Raw genomic sequence first — 14,960 nt, 5'->3', positions numbered from 1 at the left:
GAAGTAAACTTGAATTTGGACTAATTTGGGATTTGGATTTGCAATTGGACATTAATTAGATTTAAATTTGACTAAATTTGAACATGCAATGCTACCTGGGCAGCATACATGGGAACGAAACATTTTTCGTCTTATTCTCTCACACGTTTTACTTCTTTTCTATTCCGTTTATTCTCTTTCCCAGGCCCGTTTTTCCACTTTGTGTTGCGGTTTTTCTCTTTTTCTGTACTATTTTCTGGGCTTTTGCTCTAACTTTTATCCCGTTTTTTCTTTTTTCTGTTCCGTATTTCCTATTTGATTGTTCCGCTTCTCTTCGTTTCTTGACCCATTTTTTCACTTTTTTTGTTATTTTCTTTTCCGTTTTCCGTCTTTCGCTTCTCTTCTCCCTATTTTCATCGTAAATTATTCGTATTTTTCTAAATCTTTCTTTCTCGTTTTTCGACTTCGTCTGTTTCGTTTTTTCTCCTTTTGATGCTCAGTTTTTTGTCTCTTCTGTCATGTTTATTCTGTTTTTTGCTCCCTGCATTTCCATTTTTAATTTTTTCTATATTCCATTTTTCAAGACCCTTTTTCTTTAGTCCATCTGTCCTGATTTGCCTTTCTTAATTTTCTGTCCCACTTTTCCCTTTTTTTGTCCCATCTTTCTCCTTTTATATTCCATTTGACCTCTTTTCCCGTATTCCTCGTTTCCTCTATCGGTTTCTTGTCTTCGAGTTTTCTCTCGAAGCGCGCTTTTCCCTTTTAGTTTCTTTTGTTTTCTGTTCCGTGTTTCTTTCTGGTCTTTCTTTCTTTTTGCTGTCCACTGTCTCTTCTTTTTCTGTTTCTTTTCTCATCTTTTCCTGTCTCGCTTTTTGCGCTTTTCCAGAGTCCTAATTTACCTGATTTTCCGTTTACATTTCTTTTTTTCTATTTCTGTCCCGTCTTTCCTTTGTTTCTGTTCACGTTTCTTCCTTTTCTGACTCCAGTATTTTCTTCTTTTCTTTACCTCCTTTACTGTTCAGCCCTGATATTCTATCTGGTTTGCTTAATGGTTTCTTCTTCTTTTTGCGCATTTTTTTCTCTTACGTTTTCCATCCTTTACTGTCTGATCTCCTCGTGTTTTGCTTGGTTTTTCCACTTCTTCTCTCTCTTGTTTACTTCTTTTCCACTTTTTTCTCATATCCCGTTTGCCTTCCTTTCTTCCACATTGTATGAAGTAAACCAATTTCTATTCTATCTCTCTCTCATTCCATTTTTTCTCTTTTTTCTTCTTTTCCTTTTTTCTGTTCCGTATTTCCTGTTTGATTATTTTGGTTTTCTTCGTTTTCTGTTCTATGTTTTTCTAATTTTTTTCAGTCCTGTTATGCATCATGTTTTTAAATCGTTTTTTGTTATTTTCTTTTCCATTCTCCGTCTTTCTCTCCTTTTTCTCTCTATTTTCGTGTCCAGCTCTTTCATTTTTTCATTTCTCCTTTTCTTCTTTTCTTGTCCAACTTTTTGAACTTTTTCTGACTCCTGGTTTTCCTCTGTTCCGTGTTTCGTCTTTTTATTCCGTTTTTAGGCCCGTCCCTTTTTATTCCGCTGTCCCGTTTCGACTTGCTCAACTCTTTTTTTATTTCGTTTTCTGTTTTCGCCTGTTCCGGGCTTCCTATTGTTATGTCCTGCTTTTCCTCTTTTTCTGTTTTTCTTTTCCGTTTTATTCTTTTATCTATCGTTTTTATTTCTTTTCTGATTTTTTCTATCTCTTTTTTCCCTTCTTATTGTATACGTTTCTCCTTTTTTCTACTCCCTTGTTTAATTTTCCTCGTAGGATAGTAACCGTTTTTTCTGCGTTTCTGTTCAGTTTATCAGTTTATATATTCTATTATCGTTTTCTTATTTTTCTTTTTGATTTTTCTGTACAGTTTCCTCGTACTCCTCTCTCTGGCGTTTTTCACTCTTTTTCCGTTTATCAAAGGACTCTCACGGTCGCCTTTTGGCGGGTTAGAGGAATTTCTCTTTAAATCCCTATAAATCACCGCTAGTTCATTTTTATATATTAATATTTACTTATACCGTCTCATTTCAGTAAAATATTCGGGTACCAACCAAAAGAGCGTGGGTGTGAGCCCCATCTGCCATTGCATAACACAATATATTTTTGGTCAATATCGAAATTTTCCAGTTTATCCAATTAATCATGCTTCACCTCAGACACTTTCTCCCTTTACAAAATAGTTAACGTCATGAGCGCGTATAGATTAATACACGAGGGAATTAAAAGAAGAAAAAAAATATTCAGGAATCTTTTGTCTATGAGTAACTCAGGAACAACAAACACGTTATCATGAACGAAATCATAACAGAATATAACTATAATGACTTTTTTTTAACTTAAACTTAAATGACTTTTTTTCACTTAACACAAATTAGAGTTGACAATGGATATAAAATAAGACTTGAAATTAAACTTAAAGTAAGAATTGAAATTGGACATAGATTAGATTTAAATTGCACTTGATTTTGAATTTGAAACTGGAATTTGATTTGTGGCCGTTGAAAATATAGACCTTCTGGGCTACTAAAATTTTGATTGGTTTTGCATTAACTTTTACAGAGAAGGTGGGACACGTGTCCCAGTATGCCCCAGCCTAGGCAGCCCATCAGTCTGTGCGAAAACCATTTCATTACGAGCATGATAAAAAAACGCACTGTTCTTAGCGGAAACCCCGAACAAGCCTTCTCACCAGAGCAGAGAGGAGGAACATCTATTCCCATTAGCTCCAGTCTAGACCGGTTAATGGTTAAAATTGATTTCCGCCTTGATTCTAACAGCCAATCTAATTCTAATTGTTCAGCGTAATTTGCAGCTCCAAATGATGATGAAGCTTATTGATCGATTCGATTCATTCATCTGCACGAAACGGGTGCGAATTTATACACTCAAATTTTTTCTTCTGATTAGTATTTTTGCGTAAAATTTTAATTTTATTAAAAACAATTTGAAAACAGGAAAGTTTTTTTCTCAATCTCCTCAATAATGGGATTGTTAAAACAGCACAAGAAATTTGAAATTGTAATTAAAAAAATGTGGATGAGTGATGAAGTGGAATTCCTTGACCGTTGGACTGCGATTTCACGATCACAGTGCACACTCTTTCGTGAATCACGTGATCGTCTTATGCGGAATGCCACTTCATGAATCACAAAATTCCCTACAGGAAAAACAGGCAAATAATCAGTCATTAAAAAGTATATTTTTCCCAATTTGTGCTGCCCATCGAACCCCACACTCCCCGGGGCCCATCTTCATGGGTCATCGAAATCTATGTGCTTTACTACACGCGATAATATTCATATCCGTATCTTCACGTTTGGCTCAACACGTTGCTAAAAGCGCGGGGCCATGACTTCGCAGGTTTCCAAAATGCATGACCACTTCGGCTGGAGTTAAGCTTTGTTTTTGGCAGTAGCTTAACCTTGCCAAGTTTCTTGGCAAGCAAGGTTCGTCGGTGCGGTGCCGGAGCTGGGCTAGAATAGTTACAGTACAGAACATTTCGGTGGTTGTTTAAAATCTGCAAGCGTACGAATCGTTTGTCATTCAACAGCCGCTGCAGCGCCCCGCATAGAATCGCAATCTGTGACGGTGACCTCAATTACTAGGACACACGTCCGTTTGGTTTGGGCAATCAACATGTGTGCGACCGTCGATAAATTGAACAACCCGGCAATGATGGGTGTCAGGTGATGTTCTCATCAGTTTGTTTTTCAGCACATTCAGATTAAACAATTGCAATTGTTGGTCTAAACACTATTCTATTATAAAATTTATGTGTCAATTTTCTCTTTTCATAGTCATCTTTTCATTTGTCATTTTTTAATGCACGGAACTTGGAAGTTGATCGTTGCATGCGCTAAGATGAGCTCACTCTTTTGACAATCTTGAGTGGTTTGTGAACAATGAAAGAATCGTGATTAAGCTTCACCAGCATCATTGAAACAATTTTTCGTCGCAGCAAACAGTGGGATAAAAAAATTTCCGCGGCAACCAAATGTCAGCTAACCAGCCCTAATGCACTGAAAAGTTTGCGTGACAACAGAAGATATTTACTAACACGCAGTGAAACGCATGAATTGTGATGTGGTTTTTTGAATGCATCTATTCAGCGTTAATGGGCAACGGTGTTCGCACATTTTTCTAGATTTTACAAACAAAACATCGACTAACAAGATAATTGCAATAAATTGGGTCTCATTGCATTGCCGGTCGGGTGTGCATTTCCCACATTCACCGTGTTTACCTTTCTACTATGCCTATGGTCTGTTGTCACGCGGCTGAGCACTCGTTGTTTGTTTACGATTGTTCGGATTAGAGCTTTATTTTAAAGCAATAATAAAAGGAAAAGTTCGTTCATTTTTTCCGTAGTCTAATAGGCAGCTGCAGGTAGTTTCAAGTTGTAGATAAAAATCTACAGATTCGACGGAATGCAGAAGTTGAATGACTCCACTGCACCGGGTCGACTCGAATTGGCAAGGCATTTCAAGTTAATAATAACTACTTAACTGCATAATCTCATTCAAAGCATGTTCTTCCTAATAGTCTAATCTTTAATTAACAAACTTTTTTCAACTGTAACTGCATGACGGAACGAGTAAAGTTTCAATTCCGTCATCTAAATCGGACAGCTTTTTGCTCGCAATCGTACGAAGAACAAATGCAGCGAATCATGTTTGGACTTTTCAAGGAATAGCGCCACTTTCACTTTCTACGCTTGCCTCTCTCAGATCGGTGAGGGTTGACCACAGTTTTATGATGCCTGATGATGTAAATGCTGATGAAGCATGAATGATCGGTCATTTTTCATCTGTTTTATTTTTCCACAAACCGATGCAGTAATTCACAGTGCGAACACCGAGCTCGTGCTCGCGAAAGCTCACGCGTACGACGCGAGCGAGCGCACTTGTGCGCCAAGGAGAAAAGCATTACCGAATGCTTTCACTTGTGCTGTACTGCTGTACCTATTCTCTAGCGTGTGGGTGATTTGGTTTTCATTAGGTTTCTGTTTTCTATCCGTGCTTTCAGGACCGGTGACCAGACATCGTCGGATGATGCGAGAGATCTACAGCGAAGTTCCGGACTCGAGTGCCCAGAATGTTACCAATTTCATCGGTAGGTGCATGCTGCATGCATGCGATTGTGTTTAAGACTAATAAATTTCATATTTTAAAATATGTCACCAGATACATGTCTGTACGATGGAACGCAGATTTCTCGGGTGAGCATCGTGTGCGACAAAAAACCAGGATGCCGAGCAATTCAGAAGACTGGGGAGTGCTGCCCAGACTATCAGTGTGGTAAGCAAAATATGGGCTATTGGTTTACAACACCAATTTACTCAATTTGAAATCTTATCTTGTAGAATGTCAGCGGAACGGAAAAACCTACGCTAACGGAGAAAAGGTGTTCGATCCTGAGACGCCATGTCGTGCCTGTTACTGTCAAGGTGAGTAAAATATGTAATTCAAAAATCTTCTCGGTTAGTTGATATTTTGACATTCACAATTTCATTAGTCATGGTTCAATTCAACATTTTCGTAGCGTTAAAAAAAAGCAATAGTGTGCTAATTTTATCAAAAATCGTATGGTTTGAACGGCATCAGTATTTTGCTGGAACCAGAAACCATAAACTGTTCTATCTTAGACCCTTCTATCTTAAATCCGTCTCCAATTGCCTCTAAGACCGACAGCACTTGTACGCTCCTCAATAGCGCACACATCTACGAGTGTTGGGTTTCTCACGATGTGATAGGGTTCTGTCAGATTAAGGCTTAACGGGAAACTAGCAGTCATTAACTTTTCGTCGAAGAGCCCAATTTCGAAAGCAGTTTTTGGGCCCAAAAGCTGGGTTCTGTTTATGAGAATGTAAATACTGCATTCTTTTTACCAATCTGAACATAGCGAATATATTTTCATGAACAGAATTGTGGTTTCAAACAAGAAAACTGCCTTTGAAATTGGCAGAATCGATGACGACTAATTACACCTTAAAGCGACTTCACAATCTGACGAAAAAATTCCTATCTAGGTCTATCAAGATAGTAAACTCATCGATAGTATCCCTATTTACCACCACTCGTGTTGTTCGTATTGAGATTCACGCAGCACGCACTGCCCGCAACCGATCGTCTGTATTAGTTAAATTTCTCAACGCAATCAAGCAATGAACATGATCTGATATCCGGTTTGTCATAATCTGTACAGATCGTGACAAAATATTTGTCGCTTACAAGTAGTGATGTCAAAGAATCTGAATATGATCGCTCCTATGTTGTTAATCGCTTGAAGCGATTTTCCTTTTCGATTTGGATTGGCATACAAGCGATTGCATATTACTTTTCTCACACGCAAAATGCCGACAGTTCCGTGTTGGACAATCACCTAATGCGTGATTTTTACCACACAAACACGTTTTATTTATTTTTGTCTAAGTTGCTTCATGGGTTTTCTCTTTCTTGAGACATAATTGTTAGAATATTAACCTCCCAACAAACATTTTTGTTGAATAACAGCTTATCAAGCGCTTGTTTACTGGATATTAGCTGTATAATGGTTAAATACACTGCTCTTCAAAAAAAATGTTTATTGGGCTATTCACCTCGAAAACTTAAGGCTCAAACACAATGCATACGGATTTTACTACGTTGCGGCAATTTGACAGTTTTTCCATGGGTTTTCTGTCAAATATCCGCAACGTAGTAAAATCCGTATGCATTGTGTCTGGGCCTTTATTCAACTGTATTGGGAAGTGTGGAGTTTTCGGACTCAGTCATCACTTAATCTAGTGCCAAATCAAATGCTAACCGAAACTTTGAATCCTTTTGTTTTAGTAGATAAGTTTGGTAAGCTAGAACATTCTGACTTTCTGATTCCTACAATGAATCTGCAATTTCTCTGTACCGCGCGGAGAGTAGTCCGAGTACCCGTTTTATTTGCAGTTTTTGCTGAAATGCACTAACGGTGCAGTAGTCGCAAATTACTTTCCACCTGGTTGAGCCATCTTGCACGTTGTGCCCCTCTATTCCTGGTGCCGATGGGATAGTTGAAAACGTTTTCACAGGGTCGCAACTCAACCAGGAAAAGACCAGAAATTTTATTTCACCAGGAAAAACCGGGAAAAACCAGGAATTTTTATCCAAAACCAGGGAAAAAATCTGATGCTTGCCGACGACTTAATTGCTTATGCGTCCATGACCAAGGTCTTGATCTTCGCCAGGAGCATTTCGAATCAATAGTCTGAATACAGTCGACTAGGCTACACCGCCAACAGCCTCTAGATCTGCCTCTTCTGTGTTATCCCTGCGGTTTCCAGCTGACTGTCTTTCTGTAGATTTCGTTCTCTACTCTCCTCAAAACATGTCAGATCCAGGCAACGATTGACGAAGACCTGCGGTTGTATCCGCTGAAATACATCACATCTCGCAGGCAATAGAACAGATTTCACGTTCAAATTGAAAATTTGGGTCAGGGTCGGTAAAATGATCTGATATGGAGGCCAAACATTCCCAAGATTCAAAAATTATCGCTGGCCATCCTGATTCATGTTTCTATATCAGTCTTGGTACCACCGCCTAGGGTTATCTGCTACCAGGATATAAAAAATCTGTCACCTCCTCAACCGCCACTGTGAAATTGGAGGAATTGTTGATGTTTGCGACATTGACTATGAGACCTGCAGCCTTAGAGTTATCGCAGAGACCATCAAGCTTTCCCTGCACCTCATATTGCATTTGGGAGGGCAAGATAATGTCGTCGGCCAGGTCGAAGTCAATTAATTGCTCATTTGTCAAAGGGTTCCAGGGCAATCTTCGCTTAAGTTTACTATCAATGGCTCCAATTAAAATCTTGTCAATAATGACGAGGATCAGTTGCGGTGAAAGTGTGTAACCCTGTCTCACTCCTGCAGCAACCCGGCAGGAGGCCTCATAATGAGCGTCGATAAGATAGCTTACCAGGAACTCTTCTACACCTTAGTGCGTTTCAGATATTTTCGTGATTTAGTTGGTCGAATGCTTTTTTGAAATCAACATGCACTAGAAGAAGACAGCCTTGGATTTCGATGATTTACTCGAATATTATATTGAGCGTCGTAATCCGATCCACACATGATCGGCCGGCACAAAATCCAGCTTGCAGAGATGAGTTTACCCGTAAATTGGTTGGTAGCTAAAACTTGGTTAAAACTACTCAAAATGCCCTTAAAGTGTACAAATTCAGATTTTGAGTAGTTCTTCAACCACAAAACTGGTAGTAGGAACTTAAAAGTGCGTTATTTGTCACAGAGAATAATTCAATTATCGGTAGCAACTAGTCAAAATTGGTTAAATTTTTCCCCAAAATTTGAGTGTGTACACTTTAAGGGCATTTTGAGTAGTTTCAACTAAGTTTTAGCTAAATCCGACCTATTTACAGCTAGAATCATTTAAGAGTGCAGTATTGAAGATTAGCATCGCTTATTTTCTGGATTCTTTCAGAGTACTTGTGATACAGAGTGATACAGAGCACCATGATATCGCCCTAGTTCCCACATTCGGAGCCTATCTGAATCTCAGAGCCGGCGTTTAGACCGGCAAACCCGTGCGGTCGCACATAGTCTCGCGCTTCGGATGGTGATGACTTGGTGCTTGGTGATGACTTAAGAAAAATGTTTAAAAAACCTCAATCCTTGACTGTATACAACACAATTGGCTATTCAGAATATATTTGCATGATTTCCATTGTTTCCTTTTCTCTTTTATTTAACTGCAGAGTGTAGTGCCAAAAAAAAAGCGATGAAAGTGCTAAACGACTCGGCTCAGTTTGTACGCCGATTGTTTACGGAGGTTTTAATCAAATGGGCACTTAGATTTTTTGAACCAATGAAATCACCAGTCCGGATGGCATTTTATCCATTTTTTTTACAGAAAATCACTAAAATATCAGGAGACGGCACTTTGTGCTTTCCTTGATATTGAAGGAGCTTGCGATTACACACCATTCATTTCAATCATTGGAAAATACGTCGGTCACGATTTCGGTGATCAAAGGATGTCCTTAAGGAGTTCTCTCCCTGATAATCAAGCTGTTATGAGAGTATTGCTTAAGCCATCAACGTAGAACTTATCGTCAGAGAAAAGTTTAACGCAGTACTGTCAAGTTGTTTGTTAGGAGCTCTAAACACCATCATGTTATAATGCTTACAAGACGGGTCTAATATAAACCCCACAAAAACAGTCGCTATATCATTCACTATTCACATGCTATTTCTTCCCCTATACTGATTGGTGTCAGGCTGATCTTCAGTAACCGCCTAGATATTACTATTAAGAAAGCATTCCGTTGAAATCAAATACAGGGTTGTAGACTAAACAGTTCAACAATTTATCTACCCAAATCCTGCAGTAGCTCAAAAACTGCTCAGCTTAACTCGTAGTGAATTACCCACAATCACGGGACTCCTAATTGGATACATTCCCGCTTTTGATCGTTTGAAGAATATTGGATGATTCCGAAACCCCCCGCTTTTGTAACTCCGAACTTGAAACTTCAGCGCATCTGCCCTGCCATTACGGGGCTCTTGATTTATCTAAGCATAACTTCTCTAGGCAAAATTTCTTTCCTAGTGCCGATAGCGGCCCTTCTGCCTTTCGAGGGTAGAAGCACCTTACTTCTCGGAAGACAGCAATGGCTCATGCAGTATTCGCTTGTAGTTCTCGGAAGATTGTAGTGGGTTATCTATCCTCGAATCACTAGGCCTCTGAAGGTTGCGAAGTTAATACATCGTTGGCCATTAAAACTTGGCCGGAGGGATACGGGTGGAAGATAGTGATAGAACACGACTAAATATATATTTAAGTCGTAGGGATAGCAGTTGTTAAGGTTCACTATGGAGTCTATTTTAAACCTGCAGGTATACAAAGCGCCAGTGCATTATCAATCCGTCCAGCAACCAACATTGTTATCACTGTAACATTTCACTATAGGAAAATTAGCGCTGACGGACGCCTTAACATACAATTCTCTTTGGGCCTATCGCTAGATGGTTAGAAAAAATAAAAACCGATAATATTATTGACCGAAAATTGACAATTACCACGATGATGGTTTTGCGCGGCTTACTTTGATCCAATTATTCCATCGGAAGCTACTCATCAACTTTTAAATTATGCACATGCCCACAACATTAATTTTGATAATTTAAGAATTTCCGGCTAGAGATGATAAATCTTTCGTGATATTATACGTTTCTTATACATAGGTACTCTGTACATCTAATAGTAATCATAAATATTTCTTTTTACAGGTGGTGAAATCACCTGCAGCCAGGTGTCATGCTACAAGCGTCACGATTGTGAACCAAAATTCATCGCAGGTCGTTGCTGCCCCGAGTACGATAACTGTCCTCCTCTAGGTATTTATCCCACCCATCAACTACGTACACATACTTCACCACACTAAACCATTTTTCCAATTGTTCTTTCAGAAAGTTCCAAAATCACGGAAGCCAGCTCTACGAAGGAAGAGTTCATCGAAGTAAAGGAAACCGAAATCGAAGCGGAAGAACTGTTGGAACAGAATCAACCGAATGGAACCTCCTCGACATCCGGTTCGGTTCCGACCCCCACAGTTGCTGTCGGTGAAAATACAACACCCAAACAGCCGATGCCACCGGCCAACAACAATCCTTTGGGTATTAAAATTAAGGAAATCACCAAACCGGAAGAGATTCGTTTGACCGATAATCGACCGAAAATGTCCACAACCACGACGGTGGCTCCGGTCAACAACGAGGATACCGGCCGACCGACGACGGCTTCATCCGTTTCGTATGGCGAGGAAGCGAATAACCTAGAGCACCTGGACATGAATGTGACCGATGACGGAGAGGAGGGAGCGAAGAACGTTCGTCACACGGACGAGGACATGGTGATGAATGGTACCGCCGAGGTAACCGAATCCGGTGAAAGTTCAACAGCTGGCCTTTCCGAGTTGGATACCGCAGAAGGTTCGTCGGATGCGAGCAGTCTAAAACCAACCTCTCCTACGCCTTCCACAACGGTTAGAACCACTGGAATGACTGAAAATTTGCCGGAGTCTTCGACAAAGAAAGACAACCCTCTGCCGGCGGTAGTGCAGATTGGAGACAAACTTGTTATCGTGGATCACAATCAGCCAAAACCGATTACGGTAATTCAGGTTGAGGAAGTCGAAGGACTGCAACGTGGCGAGGATGATATTTCCTACGATCAGGAGATATTTACCGACCGGTCGCCGGATAATCGGGAAAGTTCGAAGCACATGAAACTCAAAGGCTCGGAAGAGGAAATGCTGTCTACGCAGGCGGATTCCAGTGTTGCTTACGAGACCATCTACCATGGCGGATCGACGGAGAATCTGAGCTCCGGTGAAGTTTTCGAGACACAGCATTACACGGAGGGGCCTCCCGAAAGTTCGGAACGAAACGATACTCAGTTGGAGCAGCTATCCGCTAGTAGTGAAGAATTCATACAAATGGGATCATCTTCGGAAAAATCTTCTGGACAGGAACAGGAAGAACATACGACGGTCAATTCGTTAGCCACTGCAAGTGGCGAGGAGGGTAGTACAACACTGATGGATCTACACGTATCCGCAGTAAGCTCGGAAGCTTCCGGAGATGAGATATATGAAACACAATTCTACACCGAAGGACCGGCAAGTTCTGCGGAAGTAATGGACGCGGCAGCAAGTATGATCGTAGACAATCTCGAACCGACTAAACCGACAAAGGATCTTCAAGCTGACGACATGACAACTCACAGCAAGTTATACATTGAAGAAGATGAGCACGATTTAATTCAACCTGGCTTCCAACCGATTCCGGAAGATTTCAGTCTACCATTAAGAGACCAGCCTGCTGACGAGATGGAACAGCAAAATGCACCCGGCAAAAGTGACCGCAAAGAGGACGTAGAAACTCCAAAAATTTTATCAGAAGTGCTGGAATACCGCAAAAACTCAACTACTTCCACTACAGAAGCCTCCGTTGAAGTTGATTCGGAGGCAACCCATTCCCCATCGTGGCTGAAGGAAGAAACCAAACAGCAACTGAGAACTCCCGGTGAGCCCTATCTGGTACCGGAATGGGAACGTACAAACGGCACCGCCACCAGTGAGTCTCAGTTTGTAGATGAATCCAGTGGAGCGGGAGATTTTCATGTGTTGAAAATGACCTCCGAAGAATACGTTGACAATTCGGAAGGCAGTGGATCGAGTTCAACGAAAAAAGACGCCGAAGAAACGACGTTGGCCCCGGCTAAACTGCTACAGCATGACATCGACGCCTCTGGAAGTGGGTCTTCCGAATCGGACAGTGTCAAACACAACCCGAAGAACGACGTAGAGAGTCTCAAGTACGATGAAAGTGACGATAGTACAGTGGAAGATGCGCTACCAAAACAGGTCAAGTCATCCGTTTGAGAGCGATCTCGCGCGATTCAGGATGGTAGAATAATTCAATCAGTTGAGCTATTTGATAGGCAGTAGCTAATCGAATTTACAGGACAAGTAATTAGCAGAATCGCGTACGAATTCTTGCTTCCAAAGTTGTTGTGAAGGATTCAAGTAGATGGTGCCAGTTGAATGAAGTAACGAATTTTTTCTCTTCTTACTTTTAGGAGGTAAGAACTATTTATTATTCCTCTTGTTTAGTGGTTCGAAGACGATAGAAGCATCTTCATGTTCAGAATGGGATATGTTTCTGAAAATTGAGAGAAGAAAAAGAGCAACAAAAAACGCTTTAGATGGTTTACTTTAGTGCCATTATTGCTAACGTCCGTCTAGCGGTTCAGGACGAAAGTGGATTCAGCGGCGGTGGTTCATAGAAAACCCAGAGACAAGTGCAATCACAGAAACATTTGAACGTGAAATTGCTTTTCATTTTTTCGATACTTGATAATTGAAACTTTGAAAAGCGATGCGCCTTTTCTCTCAAACCTGTTTGTTAGGATGATTAGAATAATAGTAGCTAGTCAATATGGACTCTAGTTATGACCGGCACTGAGAGACAAGGTTAAATGGAACAGCAAACATCCGGAATATCAGCACAAATCTTTGTACAAATGCTATCATAACCTGTCCGCACAAGAAAACCCAAGACAGTTCGAATTCCTCCATATTATTAAAATTCTAACAAAATTTCATCGAAACCCTACCGGGACACGTCAAAATAATGCCGTCAAAATACGGAAGAAATCAGAAGAAAAACATTTAGTTGACTAGGAAATCCAATTGAAAGACATTTACTAGAGGTAAATGCTGAAGTGAAGACCCAACCAGCTGGCAGTAGTGTCACTGCTAGTTTTTCAGCTTGAATCTAAAGCAAATGAATCGTAGATTAAGTTTAAGACTGTTATAGGAAATAGTTGAAGGTGAAGATCGCTATTTATTGACTATTTATAACTCCGCCCTGCTGCCGACGACGACGATTGGATTGGTTGAGCAAATCCTGGTAGCGTGTCTGCCACGTGTTCATTTCGGAAACCGAAGCGAAAGTTCTGTTTCGCGGTTTCCGGCTCACAGACGCGGAAACATGGCCACGGGCAGCCAGTGGGAGTTTTTTCGCATTTGTATCGCTATTACTAAACGATGATTATTATTATCATTCCCCCCTATCGAGATAAGTGATGCCCGCTAGTTTGTAGTGCTGTTAGGAAGAAATTAACTGAAGAAAGAGTCATACTTGTAATTGAATTTAGAGTTAGTAGTCATTCATCTTATTTTTTTTAAATAGAATAAAGTTAAATCTATTGAAAATATTCAATATCGTTCCGTCTTGTGCGTGCTTCGTGCGGAGGAAATAATCGGATAAATATGTGGAATAAATTGAAAGTGAAAGCGTATTATTTGTTGTATTTATCACATTCCAAAATATGCATTGTTGACTGAAATGTCAACGAAGAATCAAAAATGTACCGACCTATCGGTAAAGGAAATGGATTATTGGGCCTTAACAGAATATTGTCAACAAAATGGTTCTGTTTGTTGGCAAAAAAAAAGATTGGATGAATTTAGCACAAAAAGTAAGACTTTTTAAGGAAAAAAAACACTGATTGTATGAATTTCGCTTTCCGTTAGTCATCGTGGCAAGGAAACGGCCAAAGTAGATCAGAGAACTTAATTAGTAAGGTGTAACGTGTAACAAACTTCAATGTTGAAAATACTTCCTCGTAGTAGAGCGACTGAAAGTATAATGCCCACGTTAAGAAGAATCTCGTATTACTGTAAAATAATGGTAATGCAAAATGTATTTCAAGAAACTAGACAACTAGTGATTCGAATGAACTAGACTATCCGCCTGAAATCCGAGCACAGCACTGAGTACCATCCATCGTAGATTGAACCAGTTTGATGAGCTTCCTTGGGAAACTGTTCTCGTCCATGATTTTCCAGAGCACTTTCCGGTCGATGGTTTCATAAGCGGCTTTGAAATCAACCAACAAATGGCGCATGGGATCTCTGTATTAATGATTTTTTTTGGGATCCGCCGCAGTGTAAATATTTGATCCGTTGCAGACTCTCCTTCGACGAAGTCGGCTTGATAAATTCTCACGAATCTGTTTGCTGGTGACAGTCAGCGGAAAATGATTTGGGACAGCACTATGTAGGCGGCATTCAGAACGGTGATCGTTCGATAGTTCTCACAGTCCAACTTCTCGTGTAGGAGTCTGTGCTGGAAGAAGGTACTACGTACGACCATGTTCTTGGAGGTGGCAAAATCGATGTCTTAGGCCCATTTTATTGGTCAGCTGATGTGCGCTAAACCCTTCAATCACTGGTTTGAGTTCCTCGGCCTGGTCGACCTGAGCATTGAAGTCCCCGAAAACGATCTTTATATCATGTTTTGGGCAGCGGTCGTACTCACTCTTTAACCGGTCCGGTTAAAGAATCGGTCCTTGATTCTTAACCTGTAATTCGAGGATTGGAG

At 40.4% G+C, this 14,960-nt stretch overlaps 1 protein-coding gene across 2 annotated transcripts in view; it reads left to right on the top strand.

Moving 5' to 3' along the window:
• The window catches only part of LOC128741235 (uncharacterized), a 54,865-nt gene extending 41,015 nt beyond the window's left edge, over positions 1-13,850 (top strand). For both annotated transcript variants that reach the window (XM_053836882.1, XM_053836883.1), the window contains 5 exons: positions 5,042-5,128; positions 5,200-5,313; positions 5,379-5,462; positions 10,299-10,406; positions 10,479-13,850. In XM_053836882.1, coding sequence (XP_053692857.1) covers positions 5,042-5,128; positions 5,200-5,313; positions 5,379-5,462; positions 10,299-10,406; positions 10,479-12,454 — 2,369 coding nt within the window. In that variant the 3' untranslated portion in view covers positions 12,455-13,850. The remainder of the gene's footprint in view (positions 1-5,041; positions 5,129-5,199; positions 5,314-5,378; positions 5,463-10,298; positions 10,407-10,478) is intronic.
• The last annotated feature ends 1,110 nt before the right edge of the window (positions 13,851-14,960 follow it).

Source organism: Sabethes cyaneus, chromosome 3 (assembly GCF_943734655.1).
Source record: "Sabethes cyaneus chromosome 3, idSabCyanKW18_F2, whole genome shotgun sequence".
NCBI lineage: Eukaryota > Metazoa > Arthropoda > Insecta > Diptera > Culicidae > Sabethes > Sabethes cyaneus.
Note: the sequence above shows the minus strand (reverse complement) of the source record. Positions and strands in the feature narration are given on the sequence as shown.